The sequence below is a fragment of the Schistocerca gregaria genome, chromosome 1, assembly GCF_023897955.1.
Source record: "Schistocerca gregaria isolate iqSchGreg1 chromosome 1, iqSchGreg1.2, whole genome shotgun sequence".
Taxonomy (NCBI): Eukaryota; Metazoa; Arthropoda; class Insecta; order Orthoptera; family Acrididae; genus Schistocerca; species Schistocerca gregaria.
In genome coordinates this window covers 429325903-429351436 of record NC_064920.1, presented here as the reverse complement: position 1 = coordinate 429351436, position 25534 = coordinate 429325903, and the positions used below count along the sequence as shown (strand labels likewise).

The window sequence follows — 25534 nt, the reverse complement described above, 5'->3', positions numbered from 1 at the left end:
TGTTGCAGTTCGATGTAACAGTCAGATGGAGATCCAGTAACAGTAAGAAAGTTAAGGAACAGTTTTTGGTTATTGCAGATAACGTTTGAGGGCCACGACGACGACACATTCTATGTTTCGTCGAAATAATCAGAAAATCACATTTAATAAGCAGCAATTAAATTTGTATGCGAAGACAGAGAAAGAGAATAAATTTCAAAGGGAAGATTTCATTTGTTATTATTAAGCAAGAGATAGAAATCCTAAGAAAAGGTTACATAGTTTGTTGTAAAAGGGAAGGTAGTCAATAACACAATAGGTATAGAGGTTTCAGTAACAATTCTGAAATTTGTTTCTCATGTGTTAGGAAGGAGTTTCATTGCTTTTGTTCATTTATTAGCACTTCTGTGTGATTTCAAATTAAACTACAGTTGTACTTCAAATAATGTACACGTTGTATTCCATATAGGTTTCCTACGTTTCACATTCCCTGATTTGCATGAAAGTGTAGCGAACAAATCTCTGCTTTCGTGGATAGATACACGACGTCTTTCTGCTAAATGGTCAGGTCTTCTGCTGTTTAGTATAAATTTTTTGTTATTGTAGAAGAACGACATTATTCGGTACATGTCAGTACGTTATAAGAGAAACGTAAATAAACTGTCATATAACTCGACGTTTCCTATCTCCCGCGGTCTTTAGAAAACTATATAATCAGAATAGAAGTGTAATATTTTAGTTCTTGTCGATTGTTATGGCTCTACGTACACTCCCAGTTGTAAAAACGTAAGTTACAAATCAAAAAAACGTCAGTATTTGCAGTCATCCGATACCAAATTCAAAACAGTCTCTTGCTGCCAGGCCACGTGGGGCGCTACTATCGCTAGGGGTAATAAAAACGAGGCGTAGTGTCGCGACTGTTACGTTAGACTGTGGTTACATAAGTATATTTACGTATAAATACAGACGAAAATATAGAACCAATGTCCGTTAGAATGTATATTCGAGGATCGTATAAATAATTCAGGTAAGTCGATCAAGAACATTTCGAGATTCTAGGAAACAACGTTAAACAACGGTTTGTCTTTACAATATAGTAGTATAGATGTTTCACGTACATAGAACAACACTGTGATAGAGCACTCCAACCTGCAAGAATCGACATTATTCGTAGAGCTCGGGCGCGGTGTGACTCTGCTATCACAAAGGAATCGAATGCGGGCGACTGCATCATCGGAATGCTTTATTAATGTACTGTTACGAAAATGAAATGATTCCTTTGTCCTCATAATCAGTTTCTGTAGAGCTGCATTTCTGTTTCTTTGCCACAGTGTCATACAGCATTGTATTTGAGATCATACAATGTCGTTAAAAGCGTATTTATGACAAGTGATACACATTGTCAAAATGAATAAAAACGACAGACTTCAAAGACGATTCCTCACTGGAAATAGAGAAATAAAAATTATTAACGATGTCCGGAAATGCATCGTTGCTACGGTATACGGCGCTGACTTATGAAAGTTCCTCTGACCACGCGCCGTGTGTTCCTTGGGGCTTTGTGATGGAAGCAGCGTACTGAAGGCAGCAGATTAGTCCGGTATTCATTTCGTGAGCGAGCTGAGATGGTGTTTCTGTACAGCTAAGCAGATGGAAGCGGAAGACAGGCAGATCCAAGTCCTCCAAATCTGGTGTACGCTCAGTTCGCCGCCTCCCTGCGCGTTCGTTTCTCTGACTCACGATGACACAAACACCAAAGAACGACTTAAAATGTTTTGTGATGTAACTGATTCCTGTGAAGCTATTTGTTTTGGTATAGCAGTGCTACCTCTTAACCGTTTCCATCTTCTTTGCCACTCACAAATACCACCTTGGGTTGTTCCCGACATGAATACCGGACCATTCTGCGACGTACAATGCGATGCGTCAATCACACAGCCAGCAACACACAAGGAACGTTAAGCAAGTGGTCACACGAACTTTCCTTCGTCAGCCCAATCTGCTGTGGCAATGATGCATTTCCCGACAGCGCGGCTTGCCCCGTCGGAGATTCGAGTCTCCCCCCCCCCCCCCCCCCCCCTTGGGCATGGTTGTGTGTTGTCCTTAGCTAAGTTAGTTTAAGTTATATTAAGTATTGTGTAAGCGTAGGAACCGATGACCTCAGCACTTTTGTCCCATACGAACTTACCACAAATTTCCAAAAAATATCCGGACACGTTCAAAGGACCTTTCTACATCCATTTTGAATTAGGAATCCACCCCTCACGCTAAAACTTGCAATCTGTCCCATATCATAGGGCCTTCTAGCTGAACACAGTTCTGCTCTCAACTTCTGTTCTCGTTTCTCCCCTCAGCACTGCGTCTGTCTCATGCTGTACCTTCTTGTTCTTGACAGTGATCCCGCAACATCTGACACCATTCATTCCCCTTACGTACGGTACCAGCCCCGTGTGATGCCGCAACATCTGACACCATTCACTTCCCTTACATTCCGTAACAGCCCCGTTACCAACACTAAAGATGAACAACTGTAATACCCTCTGGGGAGCATTCTACCAATCACAGAGAGTTGCAGCTCTAATAATTTCCATACTAGCAATGATGTGTACATATACGAAGTTACACTGACATCTTCACTCTATTTTTGCTAGACAGTGTACTGTCATTTTTCATTCAGTATCTTGTGAGTAAAGCTGCCTGTGGAACTGCATCCTAGTAGCCTTAGGCAGAGGGCACCCCAACTGGGAGCCTATATGCGTGAGTGTGACTGTATGTGCGTGGAATGGGGGGGTGTCCTTTTTTTCTGTCCTGTTTTGGTTCCACTGTTTCACAGCTACCCGAATGTATACAGCTTTCAGTTTGAAATAATCCGTCTTATTATATAATTGGCATTCGTTTCAGCCAGTTGCCACATGAGCTAGTAGGGAAGTTTCTGAGTTGAGAATAAGTGATATGTTATTATGTAGCGATATCCTTTCAAACCCAGGGGATACCTTCCGTAAACCTTCGTCGGAACCTGAGGATCGGAATTATATTTACCTTAAATGTAACCGTAGGTTTCCACGGCCGTTGTCAATGTCAATAAAATTCTTCTGGGTTAGAGACCGCATTGTCATTTACCTTATTTCAGGAACAACGCAGTCCAATAATCGAAGTTCTTTTTAATCCTTCATGTAGATTTGCTTTCCTTATAAATTCATACGTAGTTAACAAAGGACAATTTTCATGTTTGTTATTTACTGACAATACATGACGATTTGAGTGAAAAGAACACATATTAGCCAGTACAAAGGCGAACAGGGTGATAGAGCACTACATATATCGTAGTGCCCAATAAACAGTAAAATGGGCTATACCCGTGATGGTGTGTGTGACACCAGATTTGGCTGGTATTTATGTTCTATTGCAGTGAGTGTCATACATGAACTAACAAAAAAAAGCAGAACGACCAGCCTTTTCTTTAAAAAAATCGAACAGCAAAAGACACTCGGAACAGGACGTGAGGCGAGTTGAACTCTTATTGAGCCACTGGTTCTTGAATATTCACTGACTTCTAATGTAGTCTGTCAGTATGTGAAATTTCTTAGAAGAAAGCACTACATTTAAATCATACTTATTGTTACTGCCAGCCGACATTCTGCAGCAGCTTTTTTAATTACATCGATTCGATAGTGGAATACAATACACGAAACAGTCCTTCACAATCAGATTTCACAAATTCTTTAATCTTCTCTGGAAATATTACACCCGAACATTAAATTCCAATGGGGTTCATTAGTTCCATCACACACCATCTTTTTTTCCCACACAGAAACCGTGGCATTAATTTAAATAATGTATCCGTTCCGCTCTGTCTCGTAGTCACATACAGACCAAAAAGAACTACAAATCATTTCTTTCAAAGGTAACTAATTTTATGTGTTACTGTAGTTATAAAGTGTCTTGCAAGTTTTCAAGTAGGATATTGGTTGAAGGTGTGTTACTAAAATCTGTCGATATGGATCTGTTTCCACTATGTATCAGTCTTAGTTAACTAAAGTGTCGTACAGGATTTTTTTTAAGTTGATGCAACAAGATTTCTATTAGTCACTAAACCATATAAATTATCGTTACCACCTGCTGGGGCCTTCCCCCTTCCAGAAACATTGTATATTCGCCTTACATACTGCCTACACTGTGAAAGTTGTGCTTACGTAGGGCAATGTGGTGTTTCATGCTGTCAGCAATCTGTCGCAGTACTAGATCTGCCTCAGCGTACTGATTCTTGTAAACCAAAACTATGTGAATGTGAAATACATTTTTATGTCTTTATTCCGCGATAGTAACACTGATAAATATCGCGAAACTGGTTTAGGCGTGGAATCTGCAATGAATCCTCGCCAAATTAATTGAACATGGTATTAAAATATTACAGTTAACAATGCTAGAGGTAAAAGAGTACCTGGCGACTATTCTCTTAATACCTGTTCCATCTCACCAAATCAAAAATTTCAGTTTAATTTGGTTGATTACCCAGATTTAAGATGGTGCTCCATTATTTTAACAGAAACAGTCCTTAAGGCTTATTGCCGGCTAGATGACGGTACACGTTTTGTAACACCTCTATTGTCGTCTCTCTGCATGATAAATAGAACCGTAATTTTAGGGAGTGCTATAAATCCATGTCCATAAACAGATACACTTATTATTGATGTTGCACACACCCATTTTCATGAAATATTTTAGTAAATATTCTCATTTCCAATAGACAATACAGGTTGAGCAATGATGACTCCGACAAACTATAGGGGTGGATTCCTAATTCAAAATGGATGTAAAAAGGTCCTTTGAACGTGTCCGGATATTTTTTGCAAATTTGTGGTAAGTTCGTATGGGACAAAAGTGCTGAGGTCGTCGGTTCCTACGCTTACACAATACTTAATATAACGCAGGGTGGTATTTGTGTGTGGCAAAGAAGATGGAAACGGTTAAGAGGTAGCACTGCTATACCAAAACAAATAGCTTCACAGGAATCAGTTACATCATAAAACATTTTAAGTCGTTCTTTGGTGTTTGTGTCATCGTGAGTCAGAGAAACGAACGCGCAGGGAGGCGGCGGACTGAGCGTACACCAGATTTGGAGGACTTGGATCTGCCTGTCTTCCACTTCCATCTGCTTAGCTGTACAGAAACACCATCTCAGCTCGCTCACGAAATGAATACCGGACTAATCTGCTGCCTTCAGTACGCTGCTTCCATCACAAAGCCCCAAGGAACACACGGCGCGTGGTCAGAGGAACTTTCATAAGTCAGCGCCGTATACCGTAGCAACGATGCATTTCCGGACATCGTTAATAATTTTTATTTCTCTATTTCCAGTGAGGAATCGTCTTTGAAGTCTGTCGTTTTTATTCATTTTGACAATGTGTATCACTTGTCATAAATACGCTTTTAACGACATTGTATGATCTCAAATACAATGCTGTATGACACTGTGGCAAAGAAACAGAAATGCAGCTCTACAGAAACTGATTATGAGGACAAAGGAATCATTTCATTTTCGTAACAGTACATTAATAAAGCATTCCGATGATGCAGTCGCCCGCATTCGATTCCTTTGTGATAGCAGAGTCACACCGCGCCCGAGCTCTACGAATAATGTCGATTCTTGCAGGTTGGAGTGCTCTATCACAGTGTTGTTCTATGTACGTGAAACATCTATACTACTATATTGTAAAGACAAACCGTTGTTTAACGTTGTTTCCTAGAATCTCGAAATGTTCTTGATCGACTTACCTGAACTATTTATACGATCCTCGAAAATACATTCTAACGGACATTGGTTCTATATTTTCGTCTGTATTTAATACGTAAATATACTTATGTAACCACAGTCTAACGTAACAGTCGCGACACTACGCCTCGTTTTTATTACTCCTAGCGATAGCAGCGCCCCGCGTGGCCTGGCAGCAAGAGACTGTTTTGAATTTGGTATCGGACGACTGCAAATACTGACGTTTTTTTGGTTTGTAACTTCCGTTTTTACAACTGGGAGTGTACGTAGATCCATAACAATCGAGAAGAACTAAAATATTACACTTCAATTCTGATTATATAGTTTTCTAAAGACCGCGGGAGATAGGAAACGTCGAGTTATATGACAGTTTATTTACGTTTCTCTTATAACGTACTGACATGTACCGAATAATGTCGTTCTTCTACAATAACAATAAATTTATACTAAACAGCAGAAGACCTGACCATTTAGCAGAAAGACGTCGTGTATCTATCCACGAAAGCAGAGATTTGTTCGCTACACTTTCATCCAAATCAGGGAATGTGAAACGTAGGAAACCTATATGGAATACAACGTGTACATTATTTGAAGTATCAAATTAGCCACCACAACTGTACTTCAATTTGAAACCACACAGAAGTGCTAATAAATGAACAAAAGCAATAAAACTCCTTCCTAACACATGAGAAACAAATTACATAATTGATACTGAAACCTCTATACTTATTGTGTTATTGATAACCTTCCCTTTTACAACAAACTATGTAACCTTTTCTTAGGATTTCTATCTCTTGCTTAATAATAACAAATGAAATCTTCCCTTTGAAATTTATTCTCTTTCTCTGTCTTCGCATACAAATTTAATTGCTGCTTATTAAATGTGATTTTCTGATTATTTCGACAAAACATAGAATGTGTCGTCGTCGTGGCCCTCAAACGTTATCTGCAATAACCAAAAACTGTTCCTTAACTTTCTTACTGTTACTGGATCTCCATCTGACTGTTACATCGAACTGCAACATGAATATACTTACTCTCTTTTACTATACTCAGATACATCACATGATCACACTGACAGAACCACAGGCACATAGACACAGGCAACAGAGCATGCATAATGTCGGCACTAGTACAGTATATATCCACCTTTCGCAGCAATGCAGGCTGCTATTCTCCCATGGAGACGATCGTAGAGATGCTGGATGTAGTCCTGTGGAACGGCTTGCCATGCCATTTCCACCTGGCGCCTCAGTTGGACCAGCGTTTGTGCTGGACGTGCAGACCGCGTGAGACGACGCTTCATCCAGTCTCAAACATGCTCAAATGGGGGACAGATCCGGAGATCTTGCTGGCCAGGGTAGTTGACTTACACCTTCTAGAGCACGTTGGGTGGCTCGGGATACATGCGAACGTGCATTGTCCTGTTGGAACAGCAAGTTTCCTTGCCGGTCTAGGAATGGTAGAACGATGGGTTCGATGACGGTTTGCATGTACCGTGCACTATTCAGCGTCCCCTCGACGATCACCAGAGGTGTGCGGCCAGTGCAGGACATCGCTTCCCAAACCGTGATGCCGGGTGTTGGCCCTGTGTGCCTCGGTCGTATGCAGTCCTGATTGTGGCGCTCACCTGCAAGGCGCCAAACACGCATACGACCATCATTGGCACCAAGGCAGAAGCGACTCTCATCGCTGAAGACGACACGTCTCCATTCGTCCCTTCATTCACGCCTGTCGCGACACCACTGGAGGTGGGCTGCACGATGTTGGGGCGTGAGCGGAAGACGGCCCAACGGTGTGCGGGACCGTAGCCCAGCTTCATGGAGACGGTTGCGAATGGTCCTCGCTGATACCCCAGGAGCAATAGTGTCCCTAATTTGCTGGGAAGTGGCGGTGCGGTCCCCTATGGTCTTGGCGTGCATCCGTGCGTCGCTGCGGTCCGGTCCCAGGTCGACGGGCACGTGCACCTTCCGCCGACCACTGGCGACAAAATCGATGTACTGTCTCCACGCCCCACGTGTTGAGCAATTCGGCGGTACGTCCACCCGGCCTTCCGCATGCCCACTATACGCCCTCGCTCAAAGTCCGTCAACTGCACATACGGTTCACGTCCACGCTGTCGCGGCATGCTATCAGTGTTAAAGACTGCGATGAAGCTCCGTATGCCACGGCGAACTGGCTGACACTGACGGCGGCGGTGCACAAATGCTGCGCAGCTAGCGACATTCGGCGGCCAACACCGCGGTTCCTGGTGTGTCCGCTGTGCCGTGCGTGTGATCATTGCTTGTACAGCCCTCTCGCAGTGTCCGGAGCAAGTATGGTGGGTCTGACACACCGGTGTCAATGTGTTCTTTTTTTCCATTTCCAGGAGTGTAGTTATTGAGAAGCCACATCAGACACTGTCATTTACGACAAGTTAGATAAGTAATTAAATATAATGGAGGGTAACTGTAGACAATTTTGATAGTTTTCTCTTTTGTGAAACTTAATTTAAACCTAGATTGTAGATGTGATATGGCATAGGTCATCCTTTGATCCATTGTAGAACTTGGAAACCCATTCAGGGAATATTCGTTCACATTTGTGTTGAACGCAGTTGGTTTTTACCATCCTGTATTAAAATACCTCCTTTTATCAATAGTGCAATTTATAAAAAATGTTTTGTGAGTATAATTAAATTTCCAATGGTAAACGTAACTGCTTTTTCGACGTTATTTTACCAGCTAACTAAAATAGGAAAGCCTTGAACCCCTTCCACTAAATTTAGTTAGTATTAAGATTCTTTTACAGAGATGCAGTGGAGCTTACTGTTGCTGGATCTCCATCTGACTGTTACATCCAACTGCATCATGAATATACTTACTCTCTTTTACTATACTCTATTAGCTGCTAGTGGGCTTTCATAATAAATGGCTGTTTTTATTACCAAAGCGGACGTTATTCTTTAATAGAAAAGTTGACGTTATTCTATAATTAATTTGACTGAAATTACGTAATTCATTGTTACACTTTTTCTTGACAACAATAAAATTTTACAAAGTTTTACGTTGATTCTTTTTGGGATGGATTATAATTAGAAATTCAATATTCCTGGCAAAAGTTAATTTTATTCTGAATGAAATGATTTTACAAACGTTCAAATGAGACTTGCTTTTTACAATAATCTTACAACTAGCAATGCGTTAACGTACCTTCTATAGTCTTGAGTTTCTCAAAAAATTAATTCTATAATATTAGTTCCTATTATTATAATAGTTAGCTGATGTCTCTGTACACCCGTTTATAGTGTCTTGTAAATCATAGCTAGTGGCTGGGAGGCACACCGCTCCTCTCAAGCTCTCGCTTCAGACCTGCTACCAACTCGCTTCTCTTCTCGCTTACTACTGTCATCCTACGAACGCTAAATTGCGGCCTCTCCTGCGAACTGCGCAACGCTATGCGCTGTTAAAATCCAGCTGCCCAACTCTACAACGGCGAATATTACTACAATGCCATCCAGCCACAGACTGCACACAGCACAGCCAGTGATTTTCATACAGAGTGCTACGTGGCGTTACCAGTATAAAAACCTAAGTAGCCTACTTACATATCCCCCATGCTCCCCACAAAAAATTTTACAAATTGTTTTGGGCACTGGCCAATACATATTTATTAAAATTTTTCCACAATTACAATAACAAAGAAATCAAATGCACATACTTATTGATACAATGTTGGTCAAAAGCTAAAATTTTCTCTCAGTTCATAAAGACAGTCCTGATCATCCATCAAAATAAAATTGCAGCGTTTTTCGCAAAGTCTGTGCAGTAAAAGAAAATGCACACGAAAGTAGTGGATTTCCAAGCAGTCTTGAAGAATTAGTGTTGTCCTTCCAACAAAAGACAGTGCTGACTCTTGACCTGCAGACAGGTGATGGGGCCACAACGGAGCAAACTCATAGCACAGTCAGTCGAAGTTTTGAAGAATATTGGTAGGTTGGTCATCCCAGAGCAGACCAACTGTAGTCCTGGTGGAGATTATGGTATTGGTGGGCCACCAGAGGTGCCGAGCCACTGCAGTCCTTGTAGAAATAATGGTATTGGTGGATCATCAAAGGTGCAGACCCACTTAAGTTCTTGTAGAGACGGCCAGCAGCCATCTGTTCCGATTGTGCAGGTGCACAACTACCACTGAAGAGTCTTGTACTATACAGCAAGTCCACCACTTGCGCACTGACAAAGTTTGTGGAATTATCCTTCGAACCAGCAATGCTGTTAACCAGTCCCTAGCTGAATTATTAACACATGTGCAAACACTAACAGTTAATTTTTTTTAATTTTTTAATTTTTTACATGTTGTGCATATACTATGACCAACAGAAATGTGTTCAGTGAAATGGTACTTAATATGAAGAACTGGTGTCTATACAATTACAAGTTTATGACATATGAATACAATTACAAGGGTACAAAATACATCATTAAAGAACATAACAGTGCAGATATCATTTGTAGTAACACAGGCTTTACAAAAGAATAGAAATAAACATGTACATTAGTGTTACGGGAATTATGACACAAGTAAATATATATAAGATAATGAGAATAGTTTTCAAAAGATTAATTTCACACATGAGAAGTCAAACAGAACATAATTAATTATGTCTAAACATCTTTACAAAGTAAATAACATATCATTAATGCAAATTATATTTGGGGATAACAGTATTCCTCGTCATAGTGAATGAAGCTTAGTATTAGAAAAATTCTACTAAATAAATCTTATTAGCTAAACACATAAAGACATCAAAAAACACAAATACAGAAGAGTACACAAACACATAGCAGAATAACACAGGAAGAAATGACAGGGTTTGTTTTCAGTGTAACATTTGATACTGCAGTCCAACCCAAAACTTCATTCCATAGATCTTTCGCCTTATTTCAACATTCGTTTCCACCAAACAAAAAATTCTATCCAAGGATGCTTTCTGTATTTATATGTTCACATATTTCTTACCTCATTATTTATTTTCCATTATGTGACCTCATCATTTATTTCCAAGAAAATCCTACCTAAACTTGTTGTCCCTAAACCCTACTTTTTTGTTCATTTCCTCTGTCAAAATACAGTCCTGGAAATGGAAAAAAGAACACATTGACACCGGTGTGTCAGACCCACCATACTTGCTCCGGACATTGCGAGAGGGCTGTACAAGCAATGATCACACGCACAGCACAGCGGACACAACAGGAACCGCGGTGTTGGCCGTCGAATGGCACTAGCTGCGCAGCATTTGTGCACCGCCGCCGTCAGTGTCAGCCAGTTTGCCGTGGCATACGGAGCTCCATCGCAGTCTTTAACACCGGTAGCATGCCGCGATAGCGTGGACGTGAACCGTATGTTCAGTTGATGGACTTTGAGCGAGGGCGTATAGTGGGCATGCGGGAGGCCGGGTGGACGTACCGCCGAATTGCTCAACACATGGGGCGTGAGGTCTCCACAGTACATCGATGTTGTCGCCAGTGGTCGGCGGAAGGTGCACGTGCCCGTTGACCTGGGACCGGACCGCAGCGACGCACGGATGCACGCCAAGACTGTAGGATCCTACGCAGTGCCGTAGGGGACCGCACCGCCACTTCCCAGCAAATTAGGCACAGAGTTTGTCCTGGGGTATCGGCGAGGACCATTCGCAACCGTCTCCATGAAGCTGGTCTACGGTCCCTCACACCGTTAGGCCGTCTTCCGCTCACGCCCTAACATCGTGCAGCCCGCCTCCAGTGGTGTCGCGACAGGCGTGAATGAAGGGACGAATGGAGACGTGTCGTCTTCAGCGATGAGAGTCGCTTCTGCCTTGGTGCCAATGATGGTCGTAGGCGTGTTTTGCGCCGTGCAGGTGAGCGCCACAATCAGGACTGCATACGACCGAGGCACACAGGGCCAACACCCGGCATCATGGTGTGGGGAGCGATCTCCTACACTGGCCGTACACCTCTGGTGATCGTCGAGGGGACACTGAATAGTGCATGGTACATCCAAACCGTCATCGAACCCATCGTTCTACCATTCCTAGACCGGCAAGGGAACTTGCTGTTCCAACAGGACAATGCACGTCCGCATGTATCCCGTGCCACCCAACGTGCTCTAGAATGTGTAAGTCAACTACCCTGGCCAGCAAGATCTCCGGATCTGTCCCCCATTGAGCATGTTTGGGACTGGATGAAGCGTCGTCTCACGCGGTCTGCACGTCCAGCACGAACGCTGGTCCATCTGAGGCGCCAGGTGGAAATGGCATGGCAAGCCGTTCCACAGGACTACATCCAGCATCTCTACGATCGTCTCCATGGGAGAATAGCAGCCTGCATTGCTGCGAAAGGTGGATATACACTGTACTAGTGCCAACATTGTGCATGCTCTGTTGCCTGTGTCTATGTGTCTGTGGTTCTGTCAGTGTGATCATGTGATGTATCTGACCCCAGGAATGTGTCAATAAAGTTTCCCCTTCCTGGGACAATGAATTCACGGTGTTCTTATTTCAATTTCCAGGAGTGTACTTTTTTGGCCAAACCTTTTTCTTATAATTTCTCAATGCATTTCTTCCAATTCATCACAACTCGTTCTCTTATATAGCATACTCCATCTTTAGCTAATTTAAATCTACTGAACTCATGTACTAAACTACGGGACGAGACAATGCAGCAGCACAAAACAATTAACACAAACAGTACTGACAAGAAAAAATTGAAATTGGCAAAGCAAGCAGCAGTATATCTAAATCAGCATAGCAAATGCAACATTACAACTAATATGAGCCAATGTGCAGCAACAAGAAAAATAAATCAGTAGTAAAACTGGCTTAACAGAGTAATACAAAGTGAAATTTAGTAGCACTATGCCTGGCAGACAGCAGGAACAACTGCAATAACTTATACCTTAATATGACAAACCCACAAGCAGAAAAAATAGTACAGTAAAGATGGCCATGTCTAATACCTATGTCACATCTTAACACTAGAGTGATGCATCACAAAAATTTACTCTGCAAAAAGTTTTCAAATCGTTGACAAAAATTATGTATGCAATTCCTGTGAAGTGGAAATGTCTTTTTGTGCTCCCTCGTTTTTTTTCTAAGTACATCATAAAATTATTATTTACTGGATCTGTAGATAAGAGAACTATATTAGTACACCTATTAACATTTATTTTAACCAGTGCTAAAGTGCAACTACAAACTAGATATTAAACAAAATTAGCAATCTCTCAACTAGAAAGACAATAGACATGAAATGTTTCTCATCATTTCATTAGGCATTATAGTAAATATCATACATTAAGAGCTCCACAGTGTAATCATACGTTTTCAAGACATGCCGTGCGCTGATGATTATTAACAATGAATATTTTATTATAGGCTATGCACAGAGATGACACGAGGTACAAAGGAGAGTGGAGAATGAATATGATACTATGTGTTGTAGTTGTGGTCTTCAGTCCTGAGACTGGTTTGATGCAGCTCTCCATGCTACTCTATCCTGTACAAGCTTCTTCATCTCCCAGTACCTACTGCAACCTACATCCTTCTGAATCTGCTTAGTGTAGTTATCTCTTGGTCTCCCTCTACGATTTTTTTCCCTCCACACTGCCCTCCAATACTATATTGTTGATCCCTTGATGCCTCAGAACATGTCCTACCAACCGATCCCTTCTTCTGGTCATGTTGTGCCACAAACTTCTCTTCTCCCCAATCCTATTCAATACTTCCTCATTAGTTATGTGATCTACCCATCTAATCTTCAGCATTCTTCTGTAGCACCACATTTCGAAAGCTTCTATTCTCTTCTTGTCCAAATTATTTATCGTCCATGTTTCACTTCCATACATGCCTACACTCCATACAAATACTTTCAGAAATGACTTCCTGACACTTAAATCTATACTCGATGTTAACAAATTTATCTTCTTCAGAAACACTTTCCTTGCCATTCCCACTCTACATTTTATATCCTCTCTACTTCGACCATCATCAGTAATTTTGCTCCCCAAATAGCAAAACTCCTTTACTAAATTAAGTGTCTCATTTCCTAATTTAATTCCCTCAGCAGCACCCGACTTAATTCGACTACATACCATTATCCTCGTTTTGCTTTTGTTGATGTTCATCTTATATCCTCCTTTCAAGACACTATCCATTCCATTCAACTGCTCTTCCAAGTCCTCTGATGTTTCTGACAGAATTACGATGTCATCGGCGAACCTCAAAGTTCTTATAACCTTTCCATGGATTTTAATACCTACCCCGAATTTTTCTTTTGTTTCCTTTACTGCTTGCTCAATATACAGATTGAATTACATGGGGGAGAGGCTACAACACTGTCTTGCTCCCTTCCCAACAACTGCTTCCCTTTCATCCCCCTCGACTCTTATGACTGCCATCTGGTTTCTGTACAAATTGTAAATAGCCTTTCGCTCCCTGTATTTTACTCCTGCCACCTTTAGAATTTGAAAAAGAGTATTCCAGTCAACATTGTCAAAAGCTTTCTCTAAGTCTACAAATGCTAGAAACGTAGGTTTGCCTTTCCTTAATCTAGCTTCTAAGATAAGTCGTAAGGTCAGTATTGCCTCACGTGTTCCAACATTTCTACGGAATCCAAACTGATCATCCCCGAGGTCGGCTTCTACTAGTTTTTCCATTCGTCTGTAAATAATTCGTGTTAGTATTTTGCAGCTGTAGCTTATTAAACTGTTAGTTCGGGAATTTTCACATCTGTCAACCCCTGCTTTCTTTGGGATTGGAATTATTATATTCTTCTTGAAGTCTGCGGGTGTTTCGCCTGTTTCATACATCTTGTTCACCAGAGTTTTGTTAAGACTGGCTCTCCAAGGCCGTCAGTAGTTCTAAAGGAATGTTGTCTACTCAGGGGGCCTTGTTTCGACTCAGGTCTTTCAGTGATATGTAAAACTCTTCACGCAGTATCTTTTCTCCCATTTCGTCTTCAGCTACATCCTCTTCTATTTCCATAATATTGTCCTCAAGTACATCGCCCTTCTATAAACATTCTATATACTTCTTCCACCTTTCTGCCTTCCCTTCTTTGCTTAGAACTGGGTTGCCATCTGAGCTCTTGATATTCATACACGTGGTTCTCTTCTCTCCAAAGGTCTCTTAAATTTTCCTGTAGGCAGTATCTATCTTACCCCTAGTGAGATAATCCTCTACATCCTTACATTTATCCTCTAGCCATCCCTGCTTAGCCATTTTGTACTTCCTGTCGATCTCATTTTTGAGACGTTTGTATTCCTTTCTGCCTGCTTCATTTACTGCAATTTTATGTTTAATCCTTTCATCAATTAAATTCAATATTTCTTCTGTTACCCAAGGATTTCTACTAGCTCTTGTCTCTTTACCTACTTGATTATCTGCTGCCTTCACTACTTCATCCCTCAAAGCTACCCATTCTTCTTCTACTGTATTTATTTCCCCCATTCCTGTCAATTCTTCCCTTACGCTCTCCCTGGAACTCTGTACAACCTCTGGTTCCTTCTGTTGATCCAGGTCATATCTCCGTAAGTTCCCTCGTATTTGCAGTTTCTTTGGTTTTAATCTACAGGTCATAACCAATAGATTGTGGTCAGAGTCCACATCTGCCCCTGGAAATGTCTTACAATTTAAGACCTGGTTTTTAAATCTCTGTCTTACCATTATATAATCTATCTGATACCTTTTAGTATCTGCAGGGTTCTTCCATGTATACAACCTTCTTTCATGATTCTTACACAAAGTATTAGCTATGATTATGTTGTGCTCTGTGCACAATTCTACCAGGCGGGTTCCTCTTTCATTTCTTAGCCCTAATCCATATTCATTTACTACGTTTCCTTCTCTCCCTTTTCCTACTGCCGAATTCCAGTCACCCATGACTATTAAATTTTCATCAACCTTTACTATCTGAATAATTTCTTTCATTTCATAATACATTTCTTCAATTTCTTCGTCATCTGCAGAGCTAGTTGGCATATAAACCTGTACTACTGTAGTAGGTGTGGGCTTCGTATCTATCTTGGCCACAATAATACGTTCACTATGCTGTTTGTAGTAGCTTACCCGCATTCCTATTTTCCTATTCATTATTAAACCTAGTCCTGCATTACCCCTATTTGATTTTGTGTTTATAAACCTGTAATCACCTGCCCAGAAGTCTTGTTCCTCCTGCCACCGAACTTCACTAATTCCCACTATATCTAACTTTAACCTATCCATTTCCCTTTTTAAATTTTCTAACCTACCTGCCCGACTAAGGGATCTGACATTCCACGCTCCGATCCGTAGAACGCCAGTTTTCTTTCTGCTGATAACGACATCCTTTTAAGTATTCCCCGCCCGGAGATCCGAATGGGGGACTATTTTACCTCCGGAATATTTTACCCAAGAGGACGCCATCGTCATTTAATCATACAGTAAAGCTGGATGCCCTCGGGAAAAATTACGGCCGTAGTTTCCCCTTGCTTTCAGCCGTTCGCAGTTCCAGCACAGCAAGGCCGTTTTGGTTATTGTTACAAGGCCATATCAGTCAATCATCCAGACTGTTGCCCTTGCAACTACTGAAAAGGCTGCTGTCCCTCTTCAGGAACCACACGTTTGTCTGGCCTCTCAACAGATACCCCTCCATTGTGGTTGCACCTACGGTACGGCTATCTGTATCGTTGAGGCACGGAAGCCTCCCCACCAACGGCAAGGTCCATGGTTCATGTAAGGAATATAATTTAGTAATGGTTTATTTTGATAACAGGTGACACTGCGCAGCGCAGCGCTACAGATAGAGAAACGACACTAAATTGCTTACTATATGTACATTGGTATGCGAAAATTTTTTTCTGCATTGAACATGATATCTTTTACATTAGATACATACATAGAAAAAACAGATCACACCAAATGATAGCATACCGATTCGCAATCTACGTAAAATACAAATGTTTTCTCTTAAAGAACAAAGACGATTTGTGTTACACAACTATATATAGTCGACTGATAATATGACTTGTAACTAACGAACACATTACCGAACATACTGAAGTCACAGAAAGTGACATATTTTGTCAAAATGTACTTTCATATTTCAAAAATTGTGATTTCGCAACCTGTGAGGTAATGAAACAGTGTCTTTATGTAATGTTTTGTATGCACACCAGATTATGATTTATTTAGAGTCACAGAAAGTGACATAGTTTGTATAAAAGTACTTGTCTATTTTATTTAAAATATTGATGCCTAAATGTACTACTAAATTCCACTTACAGATATATTTGTTTATGTTACTGACTGTCACATAATGTAATATGTATTGTAGGCTAAATTCACTACAGATGAAAAATGTGTTTTTTATGTAATTGTTTAAAACTATAAACTTTATCTACAGTCACACAAGGTGAAATATTTTGTCCTTTTAAACGTAAAATAAATAATTTTTTGAGCACAGAGGAAAGAGATGATTCAAAATTTGGTAATAACAGTATCAAAAATATCCTTGAACCTTTTGACTAAATGATTATACCTTTACCATAATGCCTGTACATCCACATGGTTATGGAGCTTAAACAAAGTGAACATTTAACCACGTTACTTCAATCTACGATGATTTCTATGACCTGTCGACATACAAAGATGCACACCACAGTCATAATGTACGTCAATAGGTGCTTGCATACCAAGATGCACACCATCATTACTAATAGACAATTGGAGTTGGAACTTGTACCTGTTGTAAATGCGGCAACTCAGGCACTTCGATGTTTAACTTAGCGTTTGGTTACACTAAAACTATGGATCAAAGAGACGGCGGAATCTCATGGAGAATCCTGGTGTTGTGCTATGTCAGGGAAAGAAACGGACTTTTGAGTACATTCACAGACAGTTGCCAGTGCTTTGACAATGCTATCCAATTCCTTTACTTCCCTTCCTTGAATATGGTACCAATATATGTCAATTTATAATGAAACATAAACTATGTTCTAGTTTTAGCCATCCACTACTATTAGAAATATAAATAACTTTTACTACCTGATGTACACTTCCAACTTACTGACTCATATTATTTGTATATTATGATGTATACTCTTTTGAATATTCTCTTTGTTAGACTTAGGAAAACAAATTCTTCTTACAGTATATGTATGTGCTTTGTTGAAAGAAATATTCTATCATTATCTTACTCATTACTACACATATTTCTATAATCAAATTTTCTCCTTACGTCAAGTCCAAATGACTTAACGACGTAGGAAAATTTTAAGGAAACCCAGTGGAGGGTTATGTAAGACGTGTATAAATATATATATATATATATATATATATATATATATATATATATATATATATATATATATATATATAATTCAGTAATATTAAGTTAATTATATTCTGTTAAGTTATTATTATATTATATTATATTATATTATATTATATTATATTATATTATATTATATTATATTATATTATATTATATTATTATATTTTTACATTATATTATTATATTATACTATTATAATTATATTATTATATTCTGTTAAGTTAATTATATTCTGAATGAAATGATTTTACAAACGTTCAAATGAGACTTGCTTTTTACAATAATCTTACAACTAGCAATGCGTTAACGTACCTTCAGTAATCTTGAGTTTCTCAAAAAATTAATTCAGTAATATTAGTTCCTATTATTATAATAGTTAGCTGATATCTCTGTAAATCCGATTTTAATCTCATGTAAATCATAGCTAGTGGCTGGAAGGCACACCGCTCCTCTCAATCTCTCGCTTCAGACCTGCTACCGACTCGCTTCACTTCTCGCTTATTACTGACATCCTACGAACGCTAAAGTGCGGTCTCTCATGCCAACTGCGCAACGTTGCGCGCTGTTAACATCCAGCTGCCGAACACTACAATGGCGAATATTACAACAATGCCACCCAGCCACAGACTGCACCCAGCACAGCCAGTGATTTTCATACAGAACGCTACGTGACGTTACCAGTAAAAAACCCTAAACAGCCTACTTACACTACTAAACCTGAGCCACAAATGGCAAGAATTTTCAACACATACGCTTTTGAAGTGAAAGTAATTACATTGATAAAAGCGTTCGTGTATTAGAAGGTCGAGTGAGGGGTAACAAAGGTGAATCATTGGCCTCCATAAAAAAATTCCTACTTTCAAAGGAATAAACTATACGCCGCGTGGAATTAGCCGAGCGGTCTCAGGTACTGCAGTCATGGACTGTGCAGTTCGTCCCAGCGGAGGTTCGAGTGCTCCCTCGAGCATGGGTGTGTGAGTTGTCCTTAGGATACTTTAGGTTAAGTAGTGTGTAAGCTTATGGACAGAGACCTTACCAGTTAAGTCCCATAAGATTTCGCACACATTTGCAAATATACTTATATTCGAAAGTACTTCTTCATGAATGAGTTATACCTTATGTCACTGAATCAGTGCGATTCGGCTGTTTTTACATGTATTTCACGATATTTCGTATCTCTTGGTAACTTACTAGCACATGTACCGCAAAATATTACAATAATTCCCTTAATTAAGTAGAAAATTATAGAAAACAAACATTATACTCACGACGCACGTGATTGATTGCTTTCTCACAACTTGGGCCGCTAGTGTCGCACCAGGTGTCAAAAACGATAACAACTTTCGTATCAGAGATCATTGTGATTGAGAGGAACAGAGAGGGGCGGAGAAAATTGACATAGAGACGGGGAACGAGGAAATGGACAGAGAGAGAGGATGAGGAGATGGACATAGAGAGGAGGAGATAGAGAGGAACCAGATGATGGACAGAGAGATGGGTAAACAGCAGGAAACAAGCAGATGTGGGCAAGGGGGAGAGAGAGATCTGAACGTATTGCCAATTCACACACGTATTTAGCAACTGCGAAGCTTCGCTATATTCGCTAGTAGGAGATAAGAGCGAGAAATGTTCTTATAAAATGCTACTGATAACATTGGTACCAATAAGGAAATGTCCGACAACTATTCTTTTATAGACGTTCATTTTAGTTGGCAAAGTTGCTGGGTCATCATGGGAAAATGTAGGGGTCATCTGCTGTAGAGCTCCTTATTCAATAATCTGTAATGGACAATCTGCTCCAAAACACATGCACCTGCACAAGTATTGTTCATTGGCTTGCTGAAGTGGAGGTAATGTGAATGTCATGGTCGAATTTTTGTGACAAAGCAATAGGAATCACTTCCAGGGAATCTTTCCCACTCTAGTGAGGTACACTATACACATAAGCTCACCGGAGAAAAAATTATTCACCCCATTGCGCACACACAGACGCATCATTAAGTCTTTACGGATGGCGCAGCGTTCGAGCCACGTGCTCAATAGCACGCGCAGTAGCGGTTGGTGGATCATTAACGTTTCAAGCGGATATTGTACGTACAATGGATACATAACAGCGTAGCGCAAGGGGACAATGGTGTTTGACGTGCCTGTGGCCAGGGGGTGTGTCATGCTGCTGGCTATTTTGGTGTTTCGCGGCGGACTGTTCAAACTGCCTGCAAGCAGTGGTATAGTACGCGTTTCCTCCACGAAACAGTACGTCAGTATGAGGTCAGACGAAGATCCTGACTGAGAGGGACTGGAAACTCGTTTGATGGGTTATCAAGTAAAATCACTTCCAAACCGAGAGGTGCTCCTGTAAGCAGTGAATTAAAGTCACTCACAACCTGTAAGCGAGAGAACATTGCGACGGGGGCAGCATGCAATGAACATATGGAGTTGATCACCACGCAAGAGACCATAAAAATCACCTGACTTGAACTCCATAAAAATCTGTGGGATACATCGGAACTGCGGATCAGTCCCCGACATCAACGTCCCCGCAGTTCGGTGGAACTGCACGGTCAGGTACTCATCGAGTGCCGTAAAATGGATACGACGTACCTGCACAGCCTTGTCGACTTGTTTTGAAGTCAAACGGTTATCTAAGAAGCGGAATTACACAGCATTTAATTATACTGTTTATGATTCTCTACCGACGCCCTCACCAGATTCGACGGGAAAAAACGGTTCAAATGGTTCTAAGCACTATGGGACTTAACACACATTCGAGGGTTGGATTCCCTCATCTCTGCATCGAGGACTAGCACTGTCTGCGCTACTCTCAGGGTGCATCTTCGACGTGGAAGAGCCCCACCATTTCCTTGCTGTGTCGTCTGCTCGCCGTCCAGTCCTCCTCGTCGCCGCCGCCGCCGCCACCGCCACCGGTGCTCGACGCCGCCGTTCTGTCGCTGTCTGCTGTCGCCGTCGTCGTCACCGCCTGCCTCCGCACCGCCACCGCCGCCGCTCGGTCGCCGCCTGCCAGTGCTCGCCACCACCTCCGCCGCCGCCGCCTGGTCGCCGCCGCCCTCGACGTCGTCGTCGCCGCCGTCTGCCGCCGCACCGCCGCCGCCGTTCGGTCGCCGCCTGCTGGTGCTCGCCGCCGCCGCCTGGTCGCCGCGGCCGTCGAAGTCGTCGTCGCCGCCGTCTGCCGCCGCACCGCCGCCGCCACTCGGTCGCTGCCTGCTGGTGCTCGCCGCCACCTCCGCCGCCGCCGCCTGGTCGCCGCCGCCCTCGACGTCGTCGTCGCCGCCGTCTGCCGCCGCACCGCCGCCGCCGCTCGGTCGCCGCCTGCTGATGCTCGCCGCCGCCGCCTGGTCGCCGCGGCCGTCGAAGTCGTCGTCGCCGCCGTCTGCCGCCGCACCGCCGCCGCCGCTCGGTCGCTGCCTGCTGGTGCTCGCCGCCACCTCCGCCGCCGCCGCCTGGTCTCCGCCGCCCTCGACGTCGTCGTCGCCTCCGTCTGCCACCGCACCGCCGCCACCGCTCGGTCGCCGCCTGCTGGTGCTCGCCGCCACCTCCGCCGCCACCGCCTGGTCGCCGCCGCCCTCGACGTCGTCGTCGCCGCCGTCTGCCGCCGCACCGCCGCCGCCGCTCGATCGCCGCCTGCTGGTGCTCGCCGCCACCTCCGCCGCCGCCGCCTGGTCTCCGCCGCCCTCGACGTCGTCGTCGCCGCCGTCTGCCGCCGCACCGCCGCCACCGCTCGGACGCCGCCTGCTGGTGCTCGCTGCCACCTCCGCCGCCGCCGTTCGGTCGCTGTCTGCTGTCGCCATCGTCGTCACCGCCTGCCTCCGCACCGCCACTTCCGCCGCTCGGTCGCCGCCTGCCAGTGCTCGCCGCCACCTCCGCCGCCGCCGCCTGGTCGCCGCCGCCCTCGACGTTGTCGTCGCCGCCGCCGCCACACCGCCGCCGCCGCTCGGTCGCTGCCTGCTGGTGCTCGCCGCCACCTCCGCCGCCGCCGCCTGGTCGCCGCCGACGTCGACGTCGTCGTCGCCGCCGTCTGCCGCCGCACCGCCGCCGCCGCTCGGTCGCCACCTGCTGGTGCTCGCCGCCGCCGCCTGGTCGCCGCCGCCGTCGATGTCATCGTCGCCGCCGTCTGCCGCCACACCGCCGCCGCCGCTCGGTCGCCGCCTGCTGGTGCTCGCCGCCACCTCCGCCGCCGCCGCCACGTCTCCGCCGCCCTCGACGTCGTCGTCGCCGCCGTCTGCCACCGCACCGCCGCCGCCGCTCGGTCGCCGCCTCCTGGTGGTCGCCGCCACCTCCGCCGCCGCCGCCTGGTCGCCGCCGCCGTCGACGTTGTCGTCGCCGCCGTCTGCCGCCGCACCGCCGCCGCCGCTCGGTCGCCGCCTGCTGGTGTTCGCCGTCACCTCCGCCGCCGCCGCCTGGTCGCCGCCGCCCTCGACGTTGTCGTCGCCGCCGTCTGCGGCCGCACCACCGCCGCCGCTCGGTCGCCACCTGCTGGTGCTCGCCGCCACCTCCGCCGCCGCCGCCTGGTCGTCGCCGCCGTCTACGTCGTCGTCGCCGCCATCTGCCGTCGCACCGCCGCCGCCGCTCGGTCGCCGCCTGCTGGTGCTCGCCGTCACCTCCGCCGCCGCCGCCTGGTGGCCGCCTCCGTCGACGTCATCGTCGCCACCATCTGCCGCCGCACCACCGCCGCCGCTCGGTCGCCGCCTGCTGGTGCTCGCCGCCACCTCCAACGCCGCCGCCTGGTCGCCGCCGCCGTCGACGTCGTCGTGGCCGCCGTCTGCCGCCGCACCGCTGCCGCCGCTCGGTCGCCGCCTGCTGGTGCTCGCCGCCACCTCTGCCGCCGCCGCCTGGTCTCCGCCGCCCTCGACGTCCTCGTCGCCGCCGTCTGCCGCCGCACCGCCGCCACCGCTCGGTCGCCGCCTGCTGGTGCTCGCCGCCACCTCCAACGCCGCCGCCTGGTCGCCGCCGCCGTCGACGTCGTCGTCGCCGCCTTCTGCCGCCGCACCGCCGCCGCCGCTAGGTCGCCGCCTGCTGGTGCCTGCCGCCAACTCCGCCGCCGCCGCCTGGTCTCCGCCGCCCTCGACGTCGTCGTCGCCTCCGTCTGCCACCGCACCGCCGCCACCGCTCGGTCGCCGCCTGCTGGTGCTCGCCGCCACCTCCGCCGCCACCGCCTGGTCGCCGCCGCCCTCGACGTCGTCGTCGCCGCCGTCTGCCGCCGCACCGCCGCCGCCGCTCGATCGCCGCCTGCTGGTGCTCGCCGCCACCTCCGCCGCCGCCGCCTGGTCTCCGCCGCCCTCGACGTCGTCGTCGCCGCCGTCTGCCGCCGCACCGCCGCCGCCGCTCGATCGCCGCCTGCTGGTGCTCGCCGCCACCTCCGCCGCCGCCGCCTGGTCTCCGCCGCCCTCGACGTCGTCGTCGCCGCCGTCTGCCGCCGCACCGCCGCCACCGCTCGGTCGCCGCCTGCTGGTGCTCGCCGCCACCTCCGCCGCCGCCGTTCGGTCGCTGTCTGCTGTCGCCGTCGTCGTCACCGCCTGCCTCCGCACCGCCACCGCCGCCGCTCGGTCGCCGCCTGCCAGTGCTCGCCGCCACCTCCGCCGCCGCCGCCTGGTCGCCGCCGCCCTCGACGTCGTCGTCGCCGCCGCCGCCACACCGCCGCCGCCGCTCGGTCGCTGCCTGCTGGTGCTCGCCGCCACCTCCGCCGCCGCCGCCTGGTCGGCGCCGCCGTCGACGTCGTCGTCGTCGCCGTCTGCCGCCGCACCGCCGCCGCCGCTCGGTCGCCGCCTGCTGGTGGTCGCCGCCACCTCCGCCGCCGCCGCCTGGTCGCCGCCGCCGTCGATGTCATCGTCGCCGCCGTCTGCCGCCACACCGCCGCCGCCGCTCGGTCGCCGCCTGCTGGTGCTCGCCGCCACCTCCGCCGCCGCCGCCTCGTCTCCGCCGCCCTCGACGTCGTCGTCGCCGCCGTCTGCCACCGCACCGCCGCCGCCGCTCGGTCGCCCCCTGCTGGTGGTCGACGCCACCTCCGCCGCCGCCGCCTGGTCGCCGCCGCCGTCGACGTTGTCGTCGCCGCCTTCTGCCGCCGCACCGCCGCCGCCGCTCGGTCGCCGCCTGCTGGTGCTCGCCGTCACCTCCGCCGCCGCCGCCTGGTCGCCGCCGCCCTCGACGTTGTCGTCGCCGCCGTCTGCGGCCGCACCACCGCCGCCGCTCGGTCGGCACCTGCTGGTGCTCGCCGCCACCTCCGCCGCCGCCGCCTGGTCGTCGTCGCCGTCGACGTCGTCGTCGCCGCCGTCTGCCGCCGCACCACCGCCGCCGCTCGGTCGCCGCCTGCTGGTGCTCGCCGCCACCTCCGCCGCCGCCGCCTGGTCGCCGCCGCCGTCGACGTCGTCGCCGTCGCCGTCTGCCACCGCACCGCCGCCGCCGCTCGGTCGCCGCCTGCTGGTGCTCGCCGCCGCCTCTGCCGTCGTCTGCCGCCGCCCCAGCCTTTCTCGCGCGCCGTCACCATGTCCCAACCCACTACCACTATCATTTTTCAACTCTCCCTCCGCTGCTCCAACCACCATCACATGGAGGTCATCCTCCACCCCCCTTCCCGTCCTTCCTTCTCTCCCTATCCACCTCACCCCTGCGCCACTTTCGGCTGTAACTACCCTCAACTCCCCCTTCCCCCTCCCCCTCCCCCTCCCCTATCACTGTTGCCCCATCATCAGCTACTGACTTTCCGCCGCTCCTTGCAGCACCTCCGACGGGCTCCAAGCCAGCACGGATTTCACCTCGACGTTCCACTGTCTCTGTAAAACCCGCGCCCACACTCTCTGCATCATCCGCGGCTCAGGGTCGTCCTGCCCCCCGCCATCTCCCCCTGCAAACCGTCCCCAGCCTCGTCTCCACCCAGTCGTTACCACGAAACCTTCAAAGCACCCGAGTGTAGACCCTTCCCCCGAAATCCCCTCCAAAAAAACCCCCAATCCCTGTGACCCACCCACCCCAATGGATGCGACCCCGGCCCCTGAACCTGCCATGCCTGCCACCCACACCTTTATACTCTCCAATCCTGACCCTCAATTCCTTGATGCCCGCTCCCTCACCCTCGCCATCCGGAAATACTACCCCGATGCCCCCATCTCGTTTCTGATTCCTCGCAAGGACTCGGGCCTCATTAAATCCCCCAATTCTTCCTTCCACACCGATCTCCTCTCCCGCATTCCCCATATCCAATTTGGCCAACGTGTAACCCTCACCCTCTACCACAACCCATCCTCTCTCCATCAGCTTCAACCTCCCCGACGCCCGACGACCTTCACCGCTGTGATCACAGAGGTTAGCCCCGTGATCAGGGAGGCTGAGGTGTTGGCGGAACCCAACTCCCGGCCCGTCATTGAAATCCACTCGGCCCGTCGCATCTTCAATGATGATGGGCCGACTTTTCTCAAGAGGATATTCACCAAATTATCCTCCTCCA

The 25534-nt window shown here is 46.9% G+C and overlaps 1 protein-coding gene across 1 annotated transcript in view; it reads left to right on the top strand.

The window, feature by feature from the left end:
* Positions 1-2732: 2732 nt before the first annotated feature.
* Positions 2733-25534, top strand: part of LOC126352502 (ice-structuring glycoprotein-like) — a 104838-nt gene continuing 82036 nt past the window's right edge. Inside the window, exons 1-2 of the mRNA XM_050002695.1 lie at positions 2733-2736; positions 21101-24714. Of these exons, the coding sequence (XP_049858652.1) occupies positions 2733-2736; positions 21101-24714 (3618 nt within the window). The remainder of the gene's footprint in view (positions 2737-21100; positions 24715-25534) is intronic.